Source organism: Tenrec ecaudatus, chromosome 9 (assembly GCF_050624435.1).
Source record: "Tenrec ecaudatus isolate mTenEca1 chromosome 9, mTenEca1.hap1, whole genome shotgun sequence".
Classification (NCBI taxonomy): Eukaryota; Metazoa; Chordata; class Mammalia; order Afrosoricida; family Tenrecidae; genus Tenrec; species Tenrec ecaudatus.
In genome coordinates, this window is record NC_134538.1 from 127,355,667 (window position 1) to 127,382,219 (window position 26,553).

At 51.9% G+C, this 26,553-nt stretch overlaps 1 protein-coding gene across 2 annotated transcripts in view; it reads right to left on the reverse strand.

Annotated features, from left to right (window-relative positions):
* LAMB1 (laminin subunit beta 1) overlaps positions 1-26,553 on the reverse strand; it is a 68,220-nt gene that overhangs the window by 20,954 nt on the left and 20,713 nt on the right. For both annotated transcript variants that reach the window (XM_075558556.1, XM_075558555.1), the window contains 15 exons: positions 25,666-25,854; positions 25,259-25,438; positions 24,995-25,107; positions 23,215-23,294; positions 14,269-14,404; positions 12,158-12,316; positions 11,179-11,306; positions 10,623-10,746; positions 9,716-9,923; positions 9,049-9,192; positions 8,629-8,860; positions 5,369-5,532; positions 4,456-4,677; positions 3,034-3,248; positions 2,437-2,533 (listed from right to left, as the gene is read on the reverse strand). In XM_075558556.1, the coding sequence (XP_075414671.1) occupies positions 2,437-2,533; positions 3,034-3,248; positions 4,456-4,677; positions 5,369-5,532; positions 8,629-8,860; positions 9,049-9,192; positions 9,716-9,923; positions 10,623-10,746; positions 11,179-11,306; positions 12,158-12,316; positions 14,269-14,404; positions 23,215-23,294; positions 24,995-25,107; positions 25,259-25,438; positions 25,666-25,854 (2,391 nt within the window). The remainder of the gene's footprint in view (positions 1-2,436; positions 2,534-3,033; positions 3,249-4,455; positions 4,678-5,368; positions 5,533-8,628; positions 8,861-9,048; positions 9,193-9,715; positions 9,924-10,622; positions 10,747-11,178; positions 11,307-12,157; positions 12,317-14,268; positions 14,405-23,214; positions 23,295-24,994; positions 25,108-25,258; positions 25,439-25,665; positions 25,855-26,553) is intronic.

Below are 26,553 nucleotides of genomic sequence, written 5' to 3' on the forward strand. Positions count from 1 at the left end.
CCACCTTAAGGTTAGCAGCCCAGTGCATTAACGACCAAACCACCAGAACTGCCTAAAACAGCAGCCTCCAATAAACCAAACTCACTGCCAGCGAGCCCGGACGCACTCATAGCGAAGCCCCCTGTGGTTTCCGAGCCTGTCAGTGTTCATGGGAGCAGAAACCCGGTCTTTTTCCCCAAGGAGCTGCTGGTGGTTTTGAACTGCCGACCATGCAGATCAAAACCCAATGTAGAACCACTACACCATCAGAGTTCCCCAAGTACTTATTAGTCAGACCCACAGAGCACTTTATCTCCTTCATCCTCTTCTGCAGCTCAGAATAAAGTTCACCCTTAATGACCTGGCATTTTAAAGGTTTTTCAGACTGATCTCAGCTGACCCGATGAAACCAAATCCTCCCGATTAGGCTCCTGATGGTACCTCCGTGCCATAGCCTGTATAGTCCCTTATCCAGGACAGCCATGTCCTTCTCAGAGCCAGCTGTCCCAGGGACCCGCCTATGCCCCACAGTCCCCATCAGCTGGCCTTAAAGAGACTGTCCTTTTCCAAGAGCCCGAGGCCCCACAAGGAAAGTTTGCCCTCTCTCTGCTTTCTATGAATCAACAGAAGAGTCCTCATGCTGGCCCTGTGACTCCCAAGGGCACAATGCAGAGCCCTGCGGGGGACCTCGCTCCAGCATGTTAGGGTGGGTGGCTGGGATTCTCTCTCCACCCCAACACAGTGGTGGGCTTGTTCAAACTTGGCATGACTGGCCAAGAGCCCCGACCCGGGGGGACAAAAGGAACATTCAACCATTTGTAAGTTTTAGGCAACTCATCTGTCTTTTATATAACTACCCCCCCACCCCTCCATAAGATGAATGCATGGCTATGACCTAAGCCTCTCTATAAGCAGATGGTGAACGGGATGGTGCCCGGAAGTCTCAATCTGTGCTCTCCGATGAACCATTTCAATGGAAATCAAAGGAAAGTACTTGGCAGTCATTTCCTTTGAGAAGAGTTCATGTTCTTTGCCCAGGGTGCTGTTGGGTGACTGATGCATAGCAACCCCACCCCCACAACTGCCCCACAGGGCAGCACCCCACTCCCCAAGACTATTATCTTTATGGGAGTAGATTGCCAAGACTTGTCTCCCTAGGAGCCAGCCACTAGTGGGTGTGACTGGCAGACCTTTCAGCTGTCAGCTGAGCCCTTTAACCCTCTCAAGCAGAGGGAGGGAGTCTACACAAGCACCCCATGCAAATCACCCCAGTTCTTTGCTGGATGGGTTTTGCTTGCACTGCTGGCTGGTCATTCCTGAGGGCCAGTTCCTCTCGCTACAAGGTGACCTTTCTTCTGGGTAAAATGAACAAGGGAGCTGGCGAACACTGACGCCAGCGCTCTCGCTCTCTCTTAACCCACCCAAGTCGATGACGCTCAGATATGTTGTGATTCCTCTCTCGGCTTGAGAGCTCAAAGCTTGAAGGACAGATCAAAGGGGAGGGGTAAGGTTCTGAGCACTCAGCGAACAATTCTCCGATTGAGGCTGACTCGGGTGGCAGACCTTTCATGCTAACAATGCTGAGATGGAGCGAAAGGTCAGCAAGTTTTGGCAGCCAAAGCGATCTCGCCAATAGCACACGCTGATAAAATCAGGGAATGAGAGGACAGAACAATTATCTGGGGGGTAAAATCAAGCCCTTGGAGGGTATTTATAAATGTGAGGGCTGTAACTTGAGTTGAACTGAAAAATTGGGGGGCAAAACCAGACTTCAAGAAGTGCTTCACTTCCTGGACCACGGCATAGCGCTCTTTGCAAGGGGCGGGTAAGGGGGGGCTGCTCAGGACGCAGAGTCAACCCAAAGATAACGGAATTTGTCCACTCATTTTGTGAACGCCCTTGGTAGGTAAGTAACATGAGCCTGTTTTGGTGAAAAGCACTGAAAACAGAGAGAGAAAGACGAGAGCGAGAGAAAGAGAGAGAGATGTGTGTGTATGTGCGCGCGCGAGCGTGAGTGTGCGTGTATTCTAATACAGAGACAAGCCCAGTGCACCCCTGAGCTCCAGTGGGCCTGGAGCAGTAAGCAGTCAGACATGCTGGTTTGGGGTTTCCTAAACAATGAGTAGAGGACTTTCTTTTGTACTTAAACGAAGAGCTTTTATAGACAGATGCTGAGCCTCACTTTGGAGTTTAAGGAGCCCTGGTGGAACAGAGACTTTGGTATTGGGCTACTCACCACAAGGGGCAAACTCACCAGCTGCTGCCCCCTGGGAGAAAGCTAGAGCTGTCTACCCTGGCAACCTCCCGGAGCGGCTTTACTCTGTCCTGTGGGCTTGAGTCCAAATCGACTCCCTATTTGGGAAATGTCATTGACACCACGCTCTTGCACCTATTTGCTCCCTTGCCCTCTGACCCGGTCCCAGGCAGCCGTGAGCACCACCCGCACACCGTTCTCACCTCGGCACTCCACATTGGGGTCTCCCCAGAAGAGTTCCTGGCATTCGCTGCAGGTCCGGCCTCCAAACCCGGGCATGCACTGGCACTGCCCTGTGAACTGTGCCAAAAAACAGACCGTGGTCAGACAGACCCCCTCTTGTCCTCAGGGATCGGTAGCCATCCTCGGCCACCCAACTATAGGTGCACAACTCGAATCGCGTCTGTGAGCTAACACACGAACTTTCTAGAGTGCTGGGTTTGGCTCCTGGGTTCCTCCCAGCTGAGTCCGCTCCAGCTCATAGTGACCCGCCGACAGACAACAGAACCAAACACGGCTGAGTCCTGCGCCACTGTCCTGACTCTTGTTTGTTTGAACCTACTGGTTTTTACCTAAGCTTCACAGACAGAAAGTCTCATGGGGCGGGGGTACGGGGGGACACCCCAAGCGCTGTGTAGGGTCAGCTCCAGCCAGGGGGAAGAGTGAGCACCCAGATTCAGCCCAGGCTGTGCGCTCCCTGCAGAGCTGCCCCCGGCTCCCTGGGGGCCGAGCCACCAGAGGATACCCTTAGGAGCACAAAGAGAGGGAACCCATTCACCGCCACACCCCAGGCCCCTCACCTCGTTACAGGATGGCCCAAAGGCATGGGCAGGGTCACAGCTGCAGGGGCCACACCCAGTCCCGCTGGCCAGCTGCCAGGTGTTGGGCGCACAGCGGTCACAGCTCTGCCCGATCACGTTCGGGAGACACGGGCACTGGCCAGTGGCTTTGTCACACTGGCAGTCGGAGCCATTGCAGTAGCTGTGCACGGTCCCCAGGTCATTGCAGACACACTCTGAAAGAGAGACTCGGAGTCAAAGCCCCTGTACCTCCAGCCCTGCAACCCTAAAATTACCATTCCTCCAAAATCCTCATGGAGCCCTGTCGGCGGAGAATTTACAAGTTGGACTGCTACCCACAGGTCAGCGGTTCCAAAGCACCAGTTGCCCCATAGGAGAACGATGCAGCTGCCTACTCCTGGAACCAGCCATGCAAACGCACACGGGCAGTTCTACCTGCCCAGGTCTCCAGGAGCCAGCAGCGACTCAACGGCCGGGAGTCTGAGTTTTGTTAAAGTTCTCACGCCAGGCTGCACCGCACATTTCCCAGGCAGAGAAGCATAGGGGCTTCCTTTGCCCAGTGGCTACTTTCAAATCACACACACATTAACAAGCTGCCAGCAGTGGCAAGGCGAGGATTTAGAGTGAAAATCGTAAAGATCAAGTGGGATTTGAGGTGTCTCCTTTCAAACTCTTGGCAGGAATGAGTGTGTGGGGAGTGGGGAGTGGGGCAGGTAGAAGCTCTGAGTTAGTAAGGCTTTGAGGAATCCAGCCCTGTTGGTCCCCAACATTCCAGCCAAGTGTTTGTATAAACAGAGACAGGGGCCCGAGGGTTGGCAGCAGCCAGCCAGGGGGATGTGCCTCGGAGGTTCAGAGAAGAGCAAGAGAGAGCAGGAAGTTTGGGGACAGATTTCACAGTTGCTGCTTCCTCCTTCCTCAGCTGGGTAAACCTCATCATGGTCCCAGAAAAGCTGGGGCCGAAGGCGGGCCATTTAGAATCTGCTAAGTCCCAACCAACCAGAAAACTCACCAGCAGAACTTGAAATCAAGGAATGCCATTGGGCATTTCCCTTGGGGTGGTTTCCCCACAGGGCCAGTCCCGCCAGGAAATGACTTAATGCCAGGGGAAGGGAGCCGGTCTCCCCCTGTCCTCAGCGGGGGTGAGATTCTCCCCGCACACGTGTGCTCGTGTGGGCTGCGTGGAGGGGGTGAGATTCTCTGCACACGTGTGCTCGTGTGGAGGGGTGGGGCAGGAGTGAGGTTCTCCCCGCACACGTGTGCTCATGTGGGCTGCGTGGAGGGGTGAGATTCTCTGCACACATGTGCTTGTGTGGGCTGCGTGGAGGGGGTGAGATTCTCCCCGCACACGTGTGCTCGTGTGGGCTGCGAGGAGGGGCGGGGCGGGGGTGAGATGTGCTCGCGTGGGCACCGGGGCGGGCTCACTTCTGCAGTCCTGCTGGAGGGCGTCTCCGTAGTAGCCGAAGCGGCACAGCTGGCAGTGCTGGCCCTCCGTGTAGTACAGGCAGCGGAGGCACCTGCCGGTCTTGTCACAGGCGCCGGGGTCCGTGGTGTCGATGTTGTGGTTGCACTGGCAAGGCTGGCATGTCCCACCAACAGCCGAGGGGTTGCCAAAGAATCCTGGGGCACACTCATCACACCTGGCGCCTGTTGTCCAGGAAAGCCAAGACGACGCCTTTGTCAGCTTGATGACTGGGGAGCTCACCACTCAGCTGACACCCCGCCCAGGGACAGCCCGTCCCAACCCTGCCAAGCCGGGGGATGCCCACTTCAGAGGCGAGAACCGCCGCTGGAGCCAGCACTGCCAGCCACAGAGCCACAGTGGCTCAGGAGAACCTGGGTGCTCTCCACGCGGACGAGCCAGGGAAGGGCGCCCCAGTATGTCCTATGGCGATGCCCAGAGACAGCAGCCTGCCATCTCACCAGGCCTGGTGAGCAGTTTTAACAGTTTCCTTTTCACCCATGGGACTTGAGCTAAATAAGGATTCGACCACCTGAAGGTGGCTTTGCTACTGAAATCCAAGTCCAAGGGTTATACCAACCAGTGGTGCTCAACCTTCCTCAGGCCGCGGCCCTTGCATATAGTTCCTCCTGTGGTGGTGACCCCCAACCATAACATTGTTTTTGTTGCTACTTCATCACTAATTTTGCTACTGTTATGAATCGGACAACCCCTGTGAAAGGGTGTTCGACCGCCCCAAAGGGGTCGTGACCCCCTAGGCTGAGAACCGCTGTGGTCAGGATTAGTAAAACAGAAACTAAATCAGCCAGCTTATCCACCCCGAATGCCCCATCTTATTCAATCCTCTTTGCCAGTAAAGGTAGGCGCCTTACTTACCCACGTATCCAGGACTACAGATGCACGCAAGCTGCAAACTAACAGGATCTTGGTAACAGCTACTGGCAAAGTGGCGTCCGCTCTCGGGACCATCTGGGCAAGGGCAAGGGCGGCAGTGATCTCCCGACCCAATGATGGGGTCGCCATAGTAACCGGCCAAGCACCTAGACAGATGAGGAAGAGATAGAGCCGTGAGCGCTAGCTGTAAGACACTCCTTTGGGGAACGCTGACTCCCCAACTCCTGTTTCTTGTGGTTCCCATGGGCTTCACCTGGAGGGCCTAACAAATGCAGACTGCTGGACTCCTCCCCTGGGGGTTCTCAGTCAGTCTGGGGAAGGGCCCAAGAATGTATACGCCTACCAGGTTCTCAGGTGCTGCAGCTGCTGGTCCAAGAAGGACACCTGCGGCACTGCAGGAGTGGAGCACACCTGGCCCGGTCTTCACTGATGGAGAAGACTTCTCACACCTGCAGTCTCCCATCCAGTCATCGGTCTCTGACCTTCCTGCTTCTGTCTCTAAAGGGCCTGCCCTCGAGGGAAGTGGGGGTGGGCGGGTGTGATGTGGGTGACTGGACGCTGTCTGTCTGGCCTGGGTGGGGCGATGTCCACAGTGGCCACTGATCGTAATGTCCTGGCTGCAACCCTGCTGTTATCAGTCATACAACCGACTGGGAGGCTCTCCAGCGGGGGGAATCCCGTGTCTGCCCTCGGGTGATGCCAGTTATCGGCCACCCACAGCCAATGGGTCCCATCTCTTCATTGACAGGGTAGTTCATATGAAGTTGAGACTCCTTCGAACAAGAAATCCTTGTACCACATCACGCTGCTTCTCGAGATGAACGGTGACTGGCTTATTTTCAGATCTTCTCTCAAGGGTCTAAAGGACCTTTGGGGCCCATCTAATCCAACTTACCATATAGACTCATGTATAAGCCAGGTTTTTCAGGACATTTTAAATGCATTTTTTGTGGTAAAAGTAGGTGCCTTGGCTGATATGTGTCGGCGTATACTTGAATATAGACAGTAGTTATTTTACAGCAGAAAGTGGATATTCAGAGGTTTATAAAGCAAGTGGGATGCAAAAAGGGCCCTTGGAAGTTAAGTCTCATCTGCTTCTCAAGTTCTTTTGAGGCAGAGGGAATATTACAGCTTTAAGAAAAGTTGGGAAGGCAGAAGTAGGAGGGGACATTTGTTAGAGGAAACAAACTTTCTATTGAACTAAACACCGTGCGCGACGATAAAATACGTGGATGCGTTTCCTAACTATGCTAGGGCAGGAATTGGCTCTCGGGCGACATACGATGCAGCTCGCTAGGAACATACATGCAGCTCTGAAGTAAAACTGAAAATTTTTACAGGCTTTTATCCAGTTAATGGTGATTATTTTGCAAAAAATATATTCATGGCTCTTAAACAATTTTTAAACGGTCAGGGACTGAATCGGCTCTTCCATCTCAAAAGTTTGCCAGTAGGGTACAGCGATAAGAAATGTGTACGAGGGTTTCTGAGGACGTTCTTTACGGGGCTTTTCGAGGTGAAACAAGCGCAAACCCAGGTGACAAAACTGCAGGTTCACGTCTTGTCTCCTGCGCACTTGCCCCTCGGAGAATAACTTGAGCCTAGACTCTTGGTGTTGCTGGTTCCTGGGAGGGAACTCTGGTGAACTTGGAATAAGAACGGGAAGGATGAGTTACTGGCTTAAACTAGACAGCAAAATTCCAAATGCTAATAAATAAATAATCTTGGTTAAACGAGATAGCAAAATCCCAATGCCAACAAATAAATAAACGGATCAATAAATAGTCTTGGCTACCCCCTCGTCCCATGGCCTCTCACCCGCCTCCTCGAGCATCCAAACACTCTGATGAATCAAACTCAAAGGACAGCCAGATACAAACCAACCCATTCTCATGGGATTGCCCTTCCCCCCCCAAATCCATTCTGCAGCAGGACTGGTTTGGAACCAGCCTTACAGGCAGTCACCTTTGTGGTTGACCTCTGCTCACCCACCCAGAGGTCTTGAAAGAACAAGCAAGTTACAGAAGAAGCAAGAGAGGGAGGGTACTGATGTATTAGTCTCCTCCTTACGATGGTCTATAGTTCATTCATGTCATCTTTTTTACAGTGCAATTTGGGGATTAGGAGGAGTAACTTTTATAAGAGCCATCATCAATGGACCCTCCAAGTTCTTGGGACACCATTCAGCAAGAGCTGGGGCCTGGGACTCCTGTCCCATCGTCCCGCCCTACTCAATTCCACTAAGAGTTTCTCTCACCTCAAGAGTGACTTTTGTACAGGTCGAGCCCAGCCGGCTTTTGAAACCATGTACCACACAATGGATGGCGTAGTAGAGAAGAACATTTATGGATATGGAAGGGTGAAGATTCTCACCCTCCAAAAAATGGAGTTTGACAGTACATCTGCCTTTCTTATTAGGAATGAATGATGAATGATATCCACTTATTACATAATGAAGGAGTAATGAATGATATCCAATGAGCATGGAAGTGTTTATTTTATTTTTTCCTCCCGAGCTAAACTGTGATTGGAGGCATGGCCTATATCCTATTCTGACTGTTTCTACAGCAGTGTTTGACAACCATGGTGATTGGTCGATGCACACCTGCTAACTGGAGGACAGATCTACCTTCGTAGGTTGTCGATAGTCTCAGGACCCCCCCCCCAAAAAAAAAAAGTAAAAAATCCAACTCACTGCCACTGAGATGATTCCAACTCATAGCAACCACATAGGGCAGAGCAGAACTGCCCCTGTGGGTTTCCAAGCCTCTGCTGGTTTTAAATGCTGACCTTCTGATCAGCTGCCCAATGTGCAAGCCCCACCTTCTGGAAACAATAGTTGCCTCAAACGGTTTTCTTTTTTTCCCATTAAAATTACAAGGCTGTTTCCAATGACTAATCCCCACCTGGGTTTGGTTTCTACCTGGAGTCAAGTGGAGTATTCCCACCATTCCATGACCTGCATGCTAGGCCAGAAATCTGCTGAGCGTGCAATATAAATCCTAGAGCGACCCTGGAATGCATCTCCAAGAGCAGGCCCCTTGACCCCTTCCTTATCCCGGCAGCTGAACAGTGGCTGGCACATGGGAATGCTAACCTAATCCGTCCAGGGAGCTTGAGTGAATGCCCAGAAAGCAGTGAGGTGGGCAGCAGTGAATGAGCAACGGTAGAGATGAATTCTGGGGCCCATCCAGGATGGCTGCCCTGCCACGGCCCGCCCAGAGGAGGCAGCGCCCACATACCTTTCGCAGTTACGGCCCGTGGTGTAGTCCTGGCAGCTCACGCACTCCCCCGTCACTGAGTCGCAGTCATCGGCGTGGCCATTGCATTGGCACGGCTGGCAACTCGGAAAGCCCCAGTGGGCAGGTAAGCAGCGGTCACACTGGCGCCCGTACACCCCCTGGAAGCAGTGGCACTGACCGGTGACGGGATCGCAGAAGGCGCTGAGGGAGCCCTGCAGGTTACACTCGCAAGCTGGAGAAACAGGCAGCCAAGGAACTCGCCGTTACATGTGAGAACACCCCAGGTGACAGCACCCTTCTTCCACCACGGGCTTAAGGGGAAGAGTCAGCCTGCTCCCAGGAGGGGAGCCACGACCCCCATACCCCACTGGTGATCAAAGAACCCACACAAGGACACAACCATGCTTCTGATTCACCTACATTTGCATCCACTGGGGCCAAAACCAAAGGTGCCAGGAGCACACCTGTCGCAGGTTCTTCCCACCACATTGGGCCGACACTGGCACTGGCCTCCGTTGGGGTCGCACACGGAGCTTAAAGACCCCTGAGGGTCGCATTCACAAGCTGCAGGGTAGAGAGAAGCCAGCACATCAGACCTGCCCCCTGCGCTCGCTCGCCCTGCCTCTCCTCTACCCACGCCTGTAACACAACACCAGCCTGTGAAGTCTGGGAGGGAGGGCCCAGCAGGCAGTTTGTCCAGGCAGGAGGTCAGGAAGGTTCTCTCTCCAGGCCTTCAGAGCTCGAATATCACAAGCCATTCAACCAAAGCCCCCAGTGGGGGAGGGGGAGTTGGTGGGACCTTTCTAAGAGGAAGCCTGCATCCCAGTTATTTGATGCTTCCAGTCCATCTCCCTAACTTGGGTGGAAGCTGCTGCTTCTCATGGACTTGCCCCTTCGTCAGCTGTCATTTCTGACTCCATCTTCAATGAGCTCTGTAACCACACGCGACAAGAGGATCATCTTGAAAGGATACTGGGGGCACGTGTCAGGGCATGCATTCTCACATCTGTACCCCCAGGTACCTGCTGTCCTGCTTCTCAAGAGGCGGAAGCAGCCGCGGCCCTGCTGGCTCATCAGCATGACCTACCCAGGCCTGTCTGGTGTAAGAGGGCAGAAATGCTGAAGATGATGTTCCGGCACACATCCGTCATGGGCGTTTTCACGACGCTCCTGCTGTTCTCCAGGCAGCGGTACCGCTGGAAAGTCTCCCAGACGCTGTTTGTGATCAGCTGGTCTCCGGAGCCACCGCCCACAGTGAAGATGTCCAGGGGTTTACAGTAGGGCATGAGGACAAGCTGCGAGAAGCAAGCAGGGCACACTGCTGCGGTTCGGCCCCTTAGCTTCCGCGAGAGCAAGGATGTACAAAAGCAAACCAAAAACCCAGACCTTTCCTGGATCCTCGAAAATGAGGGGGAAGGGAGACGTCGAGCAGCGCAAGACATGACAAAATAATAATTTATAAATTATCAAGGGTTCGTGAGGGAGGGGGATGGGGGAGAGGGCGAGAAAAAATAAGGAGCTGATGGCAAGGGCTCAAGTAGAAAATTTTTTGAGAATGATGATGGCGACAAATGTGCAAATGTGCTTGACACAATGGATGGATTGTGATAAGAGTTGTACGAGCCCCCAACAAAATGATTAAAATAAAAAACAAATGAATAAAAGTTTCTGAATGTAATGAAAAAAAGAAAACGAGACGCATCACATACCAAAGCAAAACCTTTCCCCATACTAAGTCTATGTGCCAGCAAGGGTCTAGAGATACTTGAATGTGCTTGACGGTTTTTGAGAGGGCTTTAAAAAGTTACTTCCGATCTCCAGGAGGAAGCAACTTGGAATAGACCCCTTCCACAGGGTGGGCAAGTTATTAAAACAAGCCAAACGGCTTCTAAGATGGGGAAGAATGTGTCCGAGGAACCTCTGGATGTTACCCAAAGTCACACTGGTGGGGACTGCGGGGCGCTCTGCCCCGCCTGGGAGGACCCCCTGCTCACCGAGTCGATCAGCGTGTAGGGGCTCTCCACCTCGCTGTCGGAGGAGGTGTACTGGGGCAGCTCCAGCCGCACGGTGTAATTCACGCCCTTCTCGAAGCACACCGGGTGGGGAAGGACCACATATCTGCTCCAAAACAAATACAAAGGCAGCAACAAGGAAAACAACAGTCAACCGTGGAGAATGAAAAGAAAGGAAAACATACAAGTTCCACAAGCTCAGGCCTTTGAAACCGCCAGCCACTCTGCACGAGAAGGATGAGGCTTTCTACTCCTGTGAGACGTACACAGCCTCCTGTGAGACATGCACAGCCGCCTGTGAGACATGCACAGCCTCCTGTGAGACATACACAGCCTTGGAGACCAGAGGGGCCGCAGTGTGACTCTGCCCTACTGGAGGGTCTCAAGAGGTCTGAATCGACTCGTTGCCAGGAGTTTGGTTTCAGGTGGGTGACCCCTCCCTGTCCCACCCCAAGGGGAGAGCATCTGGCTCTGAGGCGGTGCCGACGGCTCGCAAGGCAAGATCAGAGGACACACTCCTCTGTGCTGGAGCACTGACCGTGAGCCCGGTGACAGCGACACCATCTGGTTGTCGTCATCGGGTATGGTATTACCACAGCGGCTGCTGGCCGGGATCTTTCCAGGTCGCTGCACTGTGATGACAGCCTTTTCCCAGTGGTTGGGTAACTAGAGTGGGAAAGCAATCAGAAGGACACCGCGTCAGCCTGCTCCAGCACCATCCTTTTGCAAGGACTGCTCCAACTCCGCTAGGCATTGAGCTGCGAACCTCAAGGACAGCAGTTCAAACCCACCAGCTGCTCCTTGGGACAAAGATGAGCTTTGTCTGCTCCTGTAGGGATTTAAAAGTCACGGGAACCCAAGGGGCAGGTCCACTCTGTCCTCAAGGATCCCTATGCATCAGAATGCACTGGCCAGCAGTGAGTTTGGTTTGAATTCTGACTCGGGGCTGAGTTTCATTTCCCGTCCCCTTCCCTCCATCCCCTTATTTTTAATGCAAGGAACATGCACTTCACACAGCACTACGGAAGCCCCTCACATACTCGTTTCCCATGCACACCATGCACATGCGTGTTACATGTGTGCGTGAGTTGTGTGAGAAAATACAGTGTGCCGAAAGGTCTTGATTTTCTTATGAAAGTTTGGCCCTGCCCAGCCACCAATAACCTCTCTGTCTTCTGTCACTGCTTGTCTCTCTCTGCAGCTGCCCTGCCTGCCCTGCCTCTGCTGCTGTTCGGGCCCTGCGTCCTGCACTGGGCTAAGCAGTCTGCCAGGGCAAGGAGCAGATCTCATGCCTTGTTACCACCTCAGTCCTCAGAACCATCTCAGGACATAGCAAGAGCTCTCTAAATGTTTACTGAACAAAATGAAAGGAAAACAGATGTTTTAAATTCTGTGATGCAGGTTAGCAAGCCAGAAGGTGACCTATTCTGAGGCGGCCTCCAAGTTTTACAAAAACATAGCACGCCAGTGAGTAGTAATAGCCCCAATCCTCCTGGCAGCCCGTGGGATTTCTTTACCTGGGGCTCGTAGCGAATTAGGATGTCGTACTCCATGGAATAAGGTATGTTGTCAATGAAAAACTCCAGGTAGGCCCCTTCGGGTACTCGGACGAAGCCCGCTCCAGTCCAGGAAGGAGTCCGGTCCTGGATATACTGCCGCTCCACAATGCTGACCTCCTGAGGGCAAGAGCAACAGGCGAGATGGAGATGGAATTCAACTAATTCTAATGGTCGAAGAAATTTCAAGTCACCCAGATGTCGAGAGCTGGACAGCTATCTCTTTTTGGAGTCACAGGTTCTTTGCTAGTAGACTGAAAACGTGGAATGTAAAAGCAGGCTCTTGCTCTCTCTGTAGTCTTGTACATGGGGCAGGCTTGGCTCACTGGGGAGAGGAGTGGAGGACCCCACTTCCTAGGCTATCCCCAGGGGGATTGGCATAAAGGAAGAGGAGAGCCCAAATGTGTGGTAATAAGCCAGCCTATGAGCGTCGAGGTGTTTCCCAAACGTGCCACAAGGCTCGTCCAGGATCGAAAGAGCCCGGTAGTAGAGTGGGCTACGCAATCCAGGTGCTAACCGCAGGGTCAGTGGTTCTCACTCTGCAGGAGAAAGAGGAGGCTGTCTGCACCCGTAAAGATTCGGAAACCCACGGGGGCAGTCTGAGTCTGCCTGCTAGGGTGGCCGAGTTGGAATCGACTTGATGGCAGTGAGTGAGTTTCAATCAACTATCTGAGGAGCCCTGGCGGCCCAGTGGTTAAGTGCTCAGTGACTGACCCAAACGTCAGCTGTGTGGACCCACCAGCTGACCAGCTGTGAGAGAGGTGGCCGTCTGCTAGGCTTCTGGAAAAAGGGCGGCCACAGAAACCACCGGGGCAGTTCCAGTCTGGCCTGGAGGGTTGCCAGTGCCAGAATGACTCAATGGCCACGAGAGTCCAGCATCTAGTGGGTTTCTGCCCGTCTCCATCCTGGACCCGTTTCCAGCTCCGGGGACACACAAAGAGGGCGGGTATGATCGAAGCTCACTGCTGAAGAAATGCCACTGTGAATCCAGCCATCTGAACGGCCTCACTGAAGCAGACAGGTGCGTTTGTTCGAGAAATACCCCTGGTCGGTTGTCTGCGAAGATGACTGCCAGTAACTGCCCACTCTAGGTCTGTGCTTACTGCTTCACACATCCAAGAGGTGCCACCCCTACGCTACCCTCCCCGTTGGAATTAAGAGACCTGGCAGCTTCTACTTCTTCCCTTCCAGACGCTCCATGCCGTGCAAGGAGTCTCATTTTCTTGAATCCACCATGCTGCGAGGAAGCTCATGGGACATCGCAAGACTGTAAGACAGGCTTACGTTCTAAGCCCCTACAATTTCAGGATAGTGTGTTATGCAAAACAAACCAAATCAAAACAAAATATCCCCACTGCTACTGAGTCGATTCCAAGCACAGCACCTCAACAGGACGGAGGAGAACTGCCCCGTACGGTTTTCTCAGACTTCATCTTCCTGGATGCAGGGGGCGCAACTTTCCCCAGCAGAGTGGCTGGTGGTTTTGAACTGGTTGGCACTGAGTGTGCCCTCACTGTGCCACCGGGGCTCCTGTGCGGCTCGGCAGTAGACACAGGGAGAATGCCCTGAGTATCTGTGACGCTACACCAACAGCTTCGGAGCAGTTCCAGCAGAGAGAGGAGGGGAAGCATTTTCCTTACAGGATGATCAAACACCAAAGCCATTATTTGGGAATGTGCCAAGGTCCACCTGTGAGCTCTAGGTTCACTTTGGTTACCTGCAAGCTTACTTCGCTTTTCTGCAAACAGCATGATCTTGAACACAGACAAAAGCTGTAAAAGTGCTCCTCAAGGGGCTTCCTTATGAAGTGTGCACACAACATTAAACCACCACCCCCGCCCTCCAAAAGCAAATCCACTGCTGCCCAGCAGACTGCAACCTCCTGATGACCCTTTGGGGCAGAGTAGAACTGCCCCAGAGGGGGGTCCAGGCTGCCATCACTACTGACGCAGACAGAGCCGTGTGGCTGGTGGGTTTGGACCACCGGCCTGCCAAGTGCTTAACCACGGCACCGCCAGCGCTCCACCCACAAGATGCCGCTTTACCAGCCTGCCGAGCACTTCCCTACATACAGGCCCAAAGTTGGCTTCTTCTGCTTCGTAGATGTAGTGGTCCAAGGTGGTGAAGTAATAGCCAGACTCCATTTCGTTGCACTGACGGCCGATCATGTGGGGTCGACAGGAGCACTGGCCGGACTCCGCAGAGCAGCTGAGGGAGAGAGAGCCGGCGGTCAGCTGAGTGCTCCACACACACGAGGACATGCACTCCCAGCATGCCGGCCTGCCAGGAGCATCAGCTGGGGAGAGTGTCGGAGAACGCTCGAATTTCCTCCAGACAATAAAAGAACGTGTGGAAAAAACACCGCCTGAACGACAGCGATCTCAAACCCCGAAGCACGACACCCGAAGGCTCTCTTTGGTCCTTTTTCTCCATCACCGTTGCTTCCCTCAAGCTGCATCCACATCACAAACATTCTTGCTCTGGTGATCGTTTTTACAACCGCAATCTCGCTTTCTGGCCTCACATCCAAGTGTCTAACTCCTTAAAGACCATCTCCCCGCTCCTGGATGTCGAAAGGTTTGCCCTTGGTGACCACCCTCAGGGTCGGCCCTCTGACCCCCACCCCCACCCCCCAGTGCTGCTGAAGAGCTCTGCTTCCACCAAGGGGACAGCCAAGAAAGCTCCCTGGGATCAAAGAGCAAAGCATCGTTTCACTGTGAACGAGGGGGAGTGCAGATTGGGGACAAAGCCCATCTGCAGGCCACTGGACATGCCCTTACAGAAGGGTCACAGGGAGGAGACAGCCAGTCAGGGTGCAGGGTAGCAACGATGAATCATACAACTTTCCTCTAGTCCTTTAATGCTTCCTCCCTCTCCCACTATCACGATCCCAATTCTACCTTACAAATGCGGCTAGACCAGAGCATGTACACTGGTACAGACAGGAACTGGAAACACAGGGAATCCAGGACGATGAACCCCTGGGGACCGGAGTGAGAGTGGTGATACCAGGAGGGAAGAGGGAAGAGGGAAGGTGAGGGAGAAAGGGGGAACCGATTACAAGGATCTACATATAACCTCCTCCCTGGGGGAAGAACAGGAAAGTGGGTGAAGGGATACGTCAACAGTGTAAAACATGACAAAATAATTTATAAATTATCAAAGGTTCCTGAGGGAGGGGGGAAGGAGGGGTAAAAATGAGGAGCTGATACCAAGGGGTTAAGTAGAAAGCAAATGTTTTGAGAATGAAGATGGCAACGAATGTGCTCGGCACAATGGCTGGATGTGAGGTACGAGCCCCCAATAAAAGGATTGAAAACAGAAAGCTCCCCGGGACAGCTCCAGATTGACTTGATGGCGCCAAGTTCGGTTTGGGTTCTCAAATGAACCCCTCTAGCTTTGCTGTCCCAGGGGCCCCCGATATCAAGGTATCAGTACAGTCCCGGCCACACCTTCCAGCGCCCTCTCCCCCATGTTCTCTCCCGGGGTGAAGGCACTGAGCCAACTCAGCCCGAGAGCTCAAAGGTGCGGGCACCATCCAACCGCGAACCAGTCCGCGTGTGCACCTCGGTTCCTTCTACGGTCTGTGCGAACGCGCCACTTCCCTCGGGTTCACAGCAAGTGGTAGGAACGGGTTTTCAACTGGGATCCTTGTTGCCAGTCTTCCTACTTAGTACCCACACCGCCGCCCTCCACACGGCGGCTTCCGATCTTTCAGGACCAAATGCAACTCCAGCTTGCTGCCATCAAGTTGGGCTGGACACACGGAGACCCAGGCGGGAACGACTGGAACAGGCCCCTGGGGCTTCTTGGCTGCAGTGTGGGTGGAAGACAACCTCGGGGTGCTTGCACTACCACCCCCTGGCATCACGACTTCCAGGGTCTGGCCCTTCTCTGCCTAACATTCCATGCGATTCCTCAAACACCCCGGGCAACGGCTTCCCGAGCGTTCCTTTCTGCTCGTGTTTCCCAATGCCCTTCACCCTAGTTCGCCTGGCAAAGAGCCACGCGTCCTTGGGGACCAGTTAGAGCTGAGTGACCCACGTGTATTTTCACATCACTGAAGTCAAGGTGCAGTTCGGGATCACGGGCGGACTCCCATGTTCAAAGTTCATTTTAAAGCAAGCACCCAAGGCAAGTTACAGCTCGCTGGAAGACTTGCCCACCCTCCGCCCCCGAAGTTTCTGAGAAATGCCCCAGGCAGCCCTGCCACGGTCCAGCGGAAGTGTTTCCCTGAGTGCTGTGGGCCCTTACTGTCCTACAGGAGACATCCCTTCAGCCAGTGCCGAAGTCAGCCAAGGGAAAGAAGCCATTTATGGAAACTTAAACATCAGATCGTTTAACTTAACATCAAACAGATCAAAGAAAATCCTTCTTTCCTCCCGAGCAGATGCTGGCTGGGGGAACCAGTGTTCCAAACACAGAGGACCACTGAAGGCAACAAGCAGATTCTTCACCTGCCAACCCAGGAAGAAGTCACTGAGGGGGAGGAGGATAAAGCTCCAGGCAGACTCCTGAGCTTGCCCTTTCCCTATAGCACAACTCTAATGAGGAGAACCTGACCCCTGAAAGGAATCCCTTCGGGTCTAGACTGGCTTGTTGCCAGTGATAGGCCTGGCGCCAACACTCAGTGCCCCAGTGAGCTCAGTCTCTTGAGGCTCTGCAGCCCCATGGCCCTCAGACCGACAGCTCGTGGCACTGACAGCCAGCTCTCAGGGGGGAGCCCCGAGATTTGTCCGCCTGCGCTCCATCTTCCCTGAACTGCTCTTCCCAAGGCTGACTCTGCTCCTGCTGCTGGCAGCAAACTTACACATTTCCTCATGGGAGGGAAGAGAACACGTTCCTTTCCCTTTATCTTCAAGGACCAAGCTTCAGTCCTTCAGAAGGATTCTCAATTAAGGTGTTTCCTCCCCACGTCCACGGCTGCTGTCCCAGGAGCCCTGGAGGCGGCGTAGTAACACACTGGACTGCAATCCGACAAGTCGGCAGTTTGAGCCCGCTCAGAGGGAGGAAGATGGGCCTTCGACTCCCATAAAGAGTTATAGTCTCGCTTTTCACATCCAAAGGGGTCAAGACCCACAGGTTGAGAACCACTGTCCTACACTGACTTCAAACCTATCTCTCTTCTGTGTCCTGCCAATTCCACCCATCACTGCCAGTCCACTCTTCCCATGGCACGGCATCCATCACCTCACAAGGGCCCACCCCTGCCTCTGCCTATGTGCCAGGGCCAGTCATGGTGCCTCTGCCTGGCTGCCAGCAACTTCCAGAACCCAGCCTCCACAAGCAGCTGCGTCTCTCCTGACACGACCCTTTGCTTCCCGCCCACCCGCACTCCTCACTCTCCTGCAGGTAGTTCCTGAGCAAACACTGGCCCTGGAAGTGGTGTTCCTGGTGTCGATGCCCTCAGTTTCCTCCACTGTCAAACTGCCTCTTGAACCCATTGTGACTTCCTTGCTAAGTCCATTGGTTTGTCCAAGTGACACAAAGAAAAATTGGGGGGGGGTGTCAATTAATGAAATATTTATTTAGGAAAAGCAGATGTGTCATCTAATTGGGGAGATAAACAATCAGGCATCTGACTAACACAACAGATCAGGGCAGAGAGCCATAAGCAAAGCACTGTGGGTGTCCAGACAGGCAGGGCTTCCCTGACCGGGAAGACAGAGGCTGGATGGAAGAGGTGGGCCGGCACGCAGGAGAGGGGCTGCACAGGCACGAGAGGCGGGCGATGACCAGAGCAAAAGGGGGTGAGGCACGAGGAATGTAAACAGAGACGGGGCCAGAAAGGCAAGATCCAGGATTGCCGTAGAGATAATGGGATTTATCTTAAAGAAGGATTTTTAAAGAACAGAGGGACGCTGTCTAGCCAGCATCAGAATGCTAACTGCCAAGCCTGTGGCAGACAGACGCAATCATGATAAACAGTCAGAGGAAAACCGCAGAAGACCGGAGCCAGTGGTCTGGGGGTGTCTGTCCCCTGAAAGTGCCACAGGCACACATGTCTCCATTGCAGCTAGAAGGCTCTCCCTGTCCACCGGTCTCATCTTTCAAAGATGAATCACCTTTGAAAACCAAGCTCCAATTCCATTTCCTCCACAGGGAGCACAAGGATTTATTAGAAGCCATGTTCTTTCCTGTGTTCCAAAGTCATGGCTCATAGAAATAGTGACCCCCTTGTAGCTGCTCCCACCATGCAGTACCCTGTCTCTAGACACCGAGTCAGTAAGGAAGAGTCACGGCCGAGAAGCCCTGTGGTGGACAGAATAATGAGTCCCAAAGAGGGCCACGTCCCCACCGCCGGGACTTCTGGGTACTTTACCTGATATGGCCAACAGGGCTTTGAAGAAATGATTAGACCTTGAGAGAGAAAGATTATCCTGGATTAACCAGGTGGGCTGGATTGAATTACAGGATTCCTTAAACGTAGACCAGGCAGGTTGAAATGGTGGGTCAGAAAGATGTGCCGTGAGAAGGACGCCACCCACCATGGCTGGCGCAGACGCTGGAGGGAGAGGGCTCACGGCGGGGACAAAGGGCCAGGGCTTGCCTACAGCCAGCAAGAAACCAGCAGGCTCATCACACGGCCGCCTCCCTCTGGCTTCTGCCGACAACCCAAATGAGCAGGAAACTGAGGCCCACCGAGTCTCAAGAAATGCCGGCTGCTGGCCCCCAAGTCTCCATCAAGTGAAGGGGACTTCCGACCTGGAGCTTTGTGCTTCTTTAAGCCGCCACATTGAGATCATTTGCTATGGCTTCACCCAAAGGTGTTTTTGTCGTCTCCCCTCGCCACCAGGGACATGAGGCCAAGGTTGCACTGTAAACCCACGGACGGTTTATAAGTCGACAAATGAAACCCATTGGGAGGAAAACTGTCTAATTTATATAGAAACGAGGACGGAAAATACTGTAGTCTTAACTTCTCGCTATGACTAAATAATTAGGTAAGTAAATCAAGTTTACCAAGATGTTTTCTACCTAATTACTTAGTCACAGAGAAAAGTTAAGACTCTTCAAAGAGTCTTTTAATGATTTATCAGATAAAGTATGAAAAGCAACCACTCTGTTCACACTGGTATCCCTGCTGTCATTTCTCATTACAAAGAAGAGCTGGCTTCACAATGACTTGTTCCTACCCTCCCTCCACCACCAGGATCCTAAAGGGTCAGGGTTCTGTTCTGTATGTGTCTCCTCCATGGTAACCTGCAAAGGATGGATGGATGCACCACAATCACCCTGAGGAAAACATCTATTAGCTTCTGCTCTGGTTTCAAAGCATAATCAACTCCACTTGCTCACTGACCGAGGACATACATACAAGGCCCGCTGACTATGAACAAAGGGAGATAAAACAAACACGCACTAGGACACAGCCCCTCCAGAGAGAGGGCTTTTAAACACGTTCAATTGCAGAGCAAGTCAGAATGAAAGCAGGGCCAGGAGCAACAGTGGTTATGTGATGCCGAGACAAAGACAGCATTGGGGACTGGCCGTCAGGAAGGTTTTTTGTTTTTTTTTTTTTAGGTAGCCTGCAAGCCAGAAATGAAAGTCTGCAATTTAATTAATGCATTAATTTTATAGGAAGCTATAAAGGGGTTTATATTGTCTCATTAAGTTTAAACATTGACAAGTGGCATTTACATAGAAATCCTGGCCACGGGCTTGTACTTACTCATTGAAAGGGCCCCACTAGGCAGGAAACTTCAGTAACCGGTTTTGAATTCATTATTCAAATTAGTTAGCTCTTCCTGTTTTTTCAAATATTCAAGTTTAGCTTAGCTGGCAATATATATAATACTTAAGATTATCATCCTCTTAGTATATTCTTCTAACACCCCAATAAGCAAAACACGTGAACTTTACGTTGAAGTCCTGCCCCCTGGCCCACAGGGTCTCTGAAGATGCAATCAGTGACTCGGAGACCCTGCTGGCGTGGGGGGGGGGGGGGGAGGGAGGTGTTCCTAAAACAAAGAAGAGACAAGAGGAAAGAAGGAAGAACTCGTGTGTCTGCGGAGGTAAGTTGTGGCACTGAGCCAAGGCACGCCTGGGGAGATCTTGCCTGGCCTTGCTGCTGCGCAGGCTTGGCCTTCTAGTCTGTGAACCAACACATTCTACTGTCTACGTCCGCATGTGTGTGGGGCACTTGGCTTTGGCTGCCACGGGGGAGGAGCACAGATTTCTTAAAATCTTTTGTTCTCCAGACCATTCATCTCAAGCAGCATTTCCCCAATGTCTACTATGTGTCTAAGCCAAAGGCCAGGAAGATCCACTGGTAAAAAGTCATTTATTCTTCCTGCGGGCCATGCCGAGTAGGATTAGTGCTTCAGGAGAGCTAGCCTCTGTCACCTAGAGGGGAAAGTAGAGACATTTCTCTTGGAGGGAAACCACAAAGCACCAGAAGATGGTGTACAATCTCCAGCCTAGCGGAGATCTTTACACACACACCTCTCTCCATTCTGAAAATGACGATGCCTAAAGATTGGGCATCTCACCAATCGTGCTTAAAAGATCTGCTTTTGCATGTGTGCAAATGTGTTTGACACAATGGATGGATGTATGGATCGTGATCAGACATGTAAGAGTCCCCAGTAAAAGTAATAAAAAAATAATAAATAAGACATTACCGTCAAGTGAGATTCAGACCAAATCTGCCAGGCTGGCTGAGTAGTAGAAAAACAATCCATGTGATTCAGCACATCCTCAAAATGAAGGAGGGGACCCCATATGCTCGCTTGATGGCGGCAGAGAGAGCATTTGATAAGACGCAAATCTGTTCCTAACTATTCCTGAAAAAACCTCCTTAAAAAAAGATGTGCTTCAAACATTCTAAGAAATGCTTCTGCCTCGCAAACTTTCTGAGTTGGCACGTTCGGAGGTCTGCGGATTCTGAGAGAGGCACAAGTGTGAGATGGAAAAACAGACGTGAGTGCAAAGAACAGAAATGGCTCTGCAGGGTGCAGTAGAAAGCACGGGAACACGAACGCTGCGGAATTCAGGACGCGGTATGCACAATCGTGGGTGCCTCTTCCACTCAACCCAGGATTTTAAGCGTGCGGATCAAGTAGCAACGGAATCGGTATGCGTTCTGGAAGGGGCCAAGGGAAGTCAGAGAAGACGGGGCGAGCAGCTTTGTGGTTCCGCCGGCTCTTACGCAGTGATCGCACCCGTCTTTCCTCTGGAGGGAGTCTAAGAACAGACATTCGCTCTGGGCTTTCCGAGGCCTCGTGCCATCCCGAGTCCTCTCCACGAGCCGGGCCAGAACAAACGCCAATAAGGAGGCCAAAGAGGACAAGCTCTTTCTACATAAAATACGCCTTCCCAGCAGGGTGCTTCAATACCGGGAACTGATCTTGTAGGAGAGTCAAACTTTGAATCCAGGAGGCCAGGAGCCAGCTTGTCCTCTCGGGGCAGGTTCCGGGCAGCAAGGAAGCATCTGTCTCCTCTCTCAGCAGACACTCACCCTGTCTTTACCAGATGTTCTGACTCGGAGCCAGTAACAAACAGAGCCCTTCATTCCCTTTGACTCAAAGGTGGTTCCTCTCCCCGCCAGTTTTACATCTTGCCAAGGGCGCACAGCTGAATATCCTGGGAGAGCTTCCCGCTGCACCGATTCAAGAAACACAAGCGCACTTTAACTGAAAACCAGTGTATGGGAGCTGCAGTTACGGACTTGGGAGATAAGAAAGATGAGAAATTCTTTACATGAATTGAAACAGGACTCGATCTTTTCGACTGGCAAAAAAGAGAACCTCTGATGACGCCAACCACTAGGTGGATGGAACGGGCAAAACTTACTTTGGAACTGGTTGTTAAAAAAGAAAAGAGACAAGAGCAATTTCTCTGCAGAACAGTCGCGACTAACATAAAAATGCACAAGTACTTTGACGTGGCAACTGCAGGCCTGGGACTGCGCACGTATCTGCACACCATCTACACGGGTTTCTATGATGAAACTTATAGAAAGTAAAAAGAAGTCATCAAATCACGGTACTGTCACATGATCAAGCTTATCGCCACAGAGTCAATTCGGATTTCATTGTGAACAGGGGAGGAGGGCCCCATGGGTTGTTGAGAGTGTCACTCCTTCAGGGAGTGGAAAGTCTCATCTTTCTCCCTTGGACAGGCTGATGTTTTCAAACTGTTGCCCTGGCAGGGCGCAGCCCAACTCGCCACCAGAGATCTGCACTAGAATACCAAACAGCTTTTTTTAAAAGAAGGAGGTAGATAATTACATGCTGGCCTGAGCCAAGAGCTCCAGATGAAAATAAGTTGTAGAAGTATGTGTAAATATCTTTAAAACAATAAGCATATATGGCTTCCATCAGTTAAAAAATACAGAAAAGTATAAAAATGAGTAACAGCAACAACGTTAAAAGCAAAATTATAAAGTTATTAGAATACTTCAAAGCCAACTCTTGGGATAGAGAAACTGCTTTGAAACATTGAGACTCCTTACAAATCTGGCTAGACCACAGCATGTACATGGGTACAGATAACAGCTGGGAACACAGGGAATCCAGGACAGATAAACCCCTCCGGACCAACAAGAAGAGCAGTGATACCAGGAGGGGAAGGGGAAGGTGGGAGGAGACAGGGGGAACCGATCACAATGATCTACATATAACCCCCTCCCAGGGGGATGGACAACAGAAAAGTGGGTGAAGGGAGACATTGGTCAGTGTTAAGACATAAAATAGTAATAATTTATTAATTACCAAGGGTTTGGGGGTGGGGGGTAGAAGAAGGAGGGGAAAATGAGGAGCTGATATCAAGGGCTCAAGTAGAAAGAAAATGTTTTGAAAATGATGATGGCAACAAACGTACAGATGTGCTTAACACAATGTATATATGTATGTACATATTATGCTAAGAGCTCTAAGAGTCACCAAATGATTTTTTTTTTTAAATAAAGGGTTGAGACAGATAGGAAAACAAAAGCCATTTATCATACTTCTCCCTTGAGGTCTTGAAGACTCCGTGGAGTCTGGGTGTAAGAGTTTAGGTGAATTGCCACTTACTTGTTGTTTAATGCGCCCCCAAGGTCGCAGTCACAAGGTCGACATCCATCCAAATCATTGCTCAAACCCCAATTCTCTGGCTGCAGAATAAAAGATTAAACATCTAAAGGTAGGTTCCTGTAATTACACAATAGACCCAGCGAGAAACAAGCTATGGCGTGCGTTGATTGTTCCATCAAACATTCATTTTCCCCATCAAAGCAGAAAGCTAACTAAAGGGATGAGTACCCTGAAATAAAGAGCCCACACTGGGGGTCCCTAGCGCCAGATCAGGTTACCTCTAACCGCCTGAAAACGCCAGCCCACAGAGTAATCTGTTTGCCCTGCACACAGATCTCTTTTGATCATTCACAGGAGCAAGACATAAAGATGCCGCTTTTCCTCATTCAAATTAAACCTACAGTTACAAATATTTTGGCAAACAGTTGGCAGATGTGTACACTCTTCTAAACTCGTCTGTCGCAAGCCCCTTGGAGGCAAACCCCGTAGCAGCTACCTCTGTGGGAACACCACAGAAAGCCAGAGAAATTCTTGCAAGTGGAAGGTGAGAGATCAGAGTCTTGGCAGCCTCGAAGCCAGAACTAACAGGAAGCGAGGCAGGCTCTGCACAGGGACAGAGATCTCTCCGCGCTCAACTCAAAGGCAGGGAGTTTAGTTCTTTTGGTTTTAATGAGCAGAGAGAAGGAGCCTTGGTGGAGCAGTGGTCATACCTTGGGCTGCTAACCACACCTGAAGGTCAGCAGTTCAAAACTGCCAGCGGCTCCAAAGGAGAAAGAGGAGGTTTTGACTCTCGTAAGGAGTTACAGTCTCGGAAACCCACAGGGGCAGCTCTGCCCTGGCACACCAGGATGCTGAGGGCCCGGACTCGATGGCAGTCAGCAGAGTTGAGCTGAATGAGCAGGTTCACCAATTTAAATCGGACTTCCAGAAATCTACTGTAAGACTCTCAGCAGGATGGCAAGGAGGGAAATAACCCTACTTACTGGGCCCAGAGCACCGATTGGGGCCAACGACTAGCTTCCCCTCCGAATAAAAAAGCAATACAAAAATGGTATAATCGAGAGAGAGATTGCTTTCAATGGCTCCGTAACTACTCCCCCCAGAAGACTCCTGTGACTACTGTGGTGGATTTCCCTCCGGAGTTTGTGTTTGATGCCTTTTCCCCACCTCCAGACTATCAGCTCCTAACACATCCTGGGCTCGGTTCGTTTTGTTTTCTTCCCTTCCCATCACGGCATCAGCATTTCCTCATGTTACGGCCATTTTCGACGGCAACCAACCTGCACGCTGTAAAGAGGTCCCCAGATGGGCTTCTTTGCCCAATGTTGCTCCCAAGCCTTTCGCAAGGGACCGTCTGCTGATTACACCATCTTTGTCCAATTTCGTGATCGGTTCAGGATGACGGAATGTCAGAAGGGGATGAGTGGGTCACAGCGGGAGGGGTGGCTAAGGGAGGGGGCACATTTCCAAGAGCTACTATGATGTCTCAACGAAACACTTCTTCCGAGGGACAAACCGACCAGCAGAGCGCACTGTGCCATCTCGAATGTTACACAGAATTTTACGAAAGGTTTGCCCATGCAATCGGCAAAGCTGGCATGCCACTGTGGTTTTCAGTTGCCTCTCTAACAGTGATGGTGAACATTTTGTCAAACGATTAAGCAGTAGTCCCGGTCTATGGGTTTCGACTCGTCTTTGAACAGGCAGGACAGAAGCAGTGGCAGGATGCAGCCTCTGTTCAGAGCATCACCAGCTGGCTCAGGTGAGGAGGGTTACTCACCAGACACTGCTCGCAGCGCCGTCCTGTCACCAGCCGCTTACAGTAGCAGGAGCCAGTCTCCGAGTCACAAGGATTTCCTCCAGGTATTGTCCCCAGGGGGTTGCAAGCGCAAGCTTTATTGAAGACACAGAAGGTGGGGAAACACCAGCCACGTGAGTGGAAGTCGTCGAAATGCACAAATGGTTTATGCATCTACGACAATGTGAAATAGTTACATGCACACACCTACGCGTCTACCCCAGCGCCTGTAGCAAACGTACTTACATTTACAACCATACGGATCTTCTGCACTGAGGCCATAGAAGCCTTCTTTGCAAATATCACAGTGTTCTCCTTCCACGTACAATTTACACCGGCACTGGCCAGCGATGAGGCCCACAGAAAAATCCGTGTAACTGTCACAAATGCCCCCGTTCTGAGAGCCAGCTGGGTCACAGGTACAGTCTAAGAACAGAAAGGACCGGGTTATCACCACCAGGAAACAGTGTGAGGCAGAGAGGCTGTTACTAAAGGAGGCTTGAAAACCCAACTAATCCCACTCCCAGAATACCACGCAGCAACGAGAATGACAGTGTTGGGTTTGATTCTCTTTAGAAACTGCGAGAAGGAGGTGTAACTAACAATCAGCCCATTCCACTGGACCAATATCCAAGCCATGGGCCCCAACATACGTTCACAGATGTTCGGGTCTCGGATGTCCCTCTCCGGGTGCTGGTAGTAGAACGGCTTGCACTGCTCACAGTTGCGCCCCATGGTGTTGTGCTGACAGTCATTGCACACGCCCCCACTGGCGTTTCCGCTCGCCAGGAACACGGCCATGTCAAAATGGCAGGAGCCGGAGTGTTCGTTGCAGTTGCACTCTGCAGGAGAGCGCGCGTCACGGAAGGAGGGAGGCCACGGTTCAGAAAACTCAAGGGTTTACTCTTTAGCCACAAAGGCAATTAACCAGCAAACTCGGATGAAAAAGGGTCTGTCTACTGAAGACGCTCATTGAACGCTCAATTAGGCCGGACACTTTCTAAGCGTGACCTCGATGAAATAAGTACAATGATCTGCCCTCCTTGGAGAAGCATTAAGAACAGGAAAACCTTTGGGAAGGTTCCCCAGAAAACTTACCGGCGGGACCTCCTGCCTCTGGACCCCACACAGAGTGGGGCTCCTTCAAAGGACTTCCTGGGTGACAGGTTCCTGGCAAAGTCAGGTTGGACTCCAGGCTTGGAGGACCATGGGTTTGAGGGCCTTGAGCCCCTTGCTTCCCATCTCTATGACCACTACCCCCCACCCCCTGCTATGCCAGGACCTTTAGTAGGAAGGAATGTCCATCGAGCAGACATCTTCTCGACGGCGGCCCTGGCTTTCTTTCACCCACTTGGCAAAGTCACCTTGCTCCAACCTATGTCAATCATCTCTTCAGCCAGCAAACCACCTGGATCCCCCCTCCCTGCTCACAACAATTCCTAGCTCAGCCTGGCCCTCATGCGGGCACTGGGTGCAAGCCTTCCCAACTGGACTGCCCTCCCCCTGCAGCAGAATGTCCTGCCAGGAAGGCCAGAGTCTTA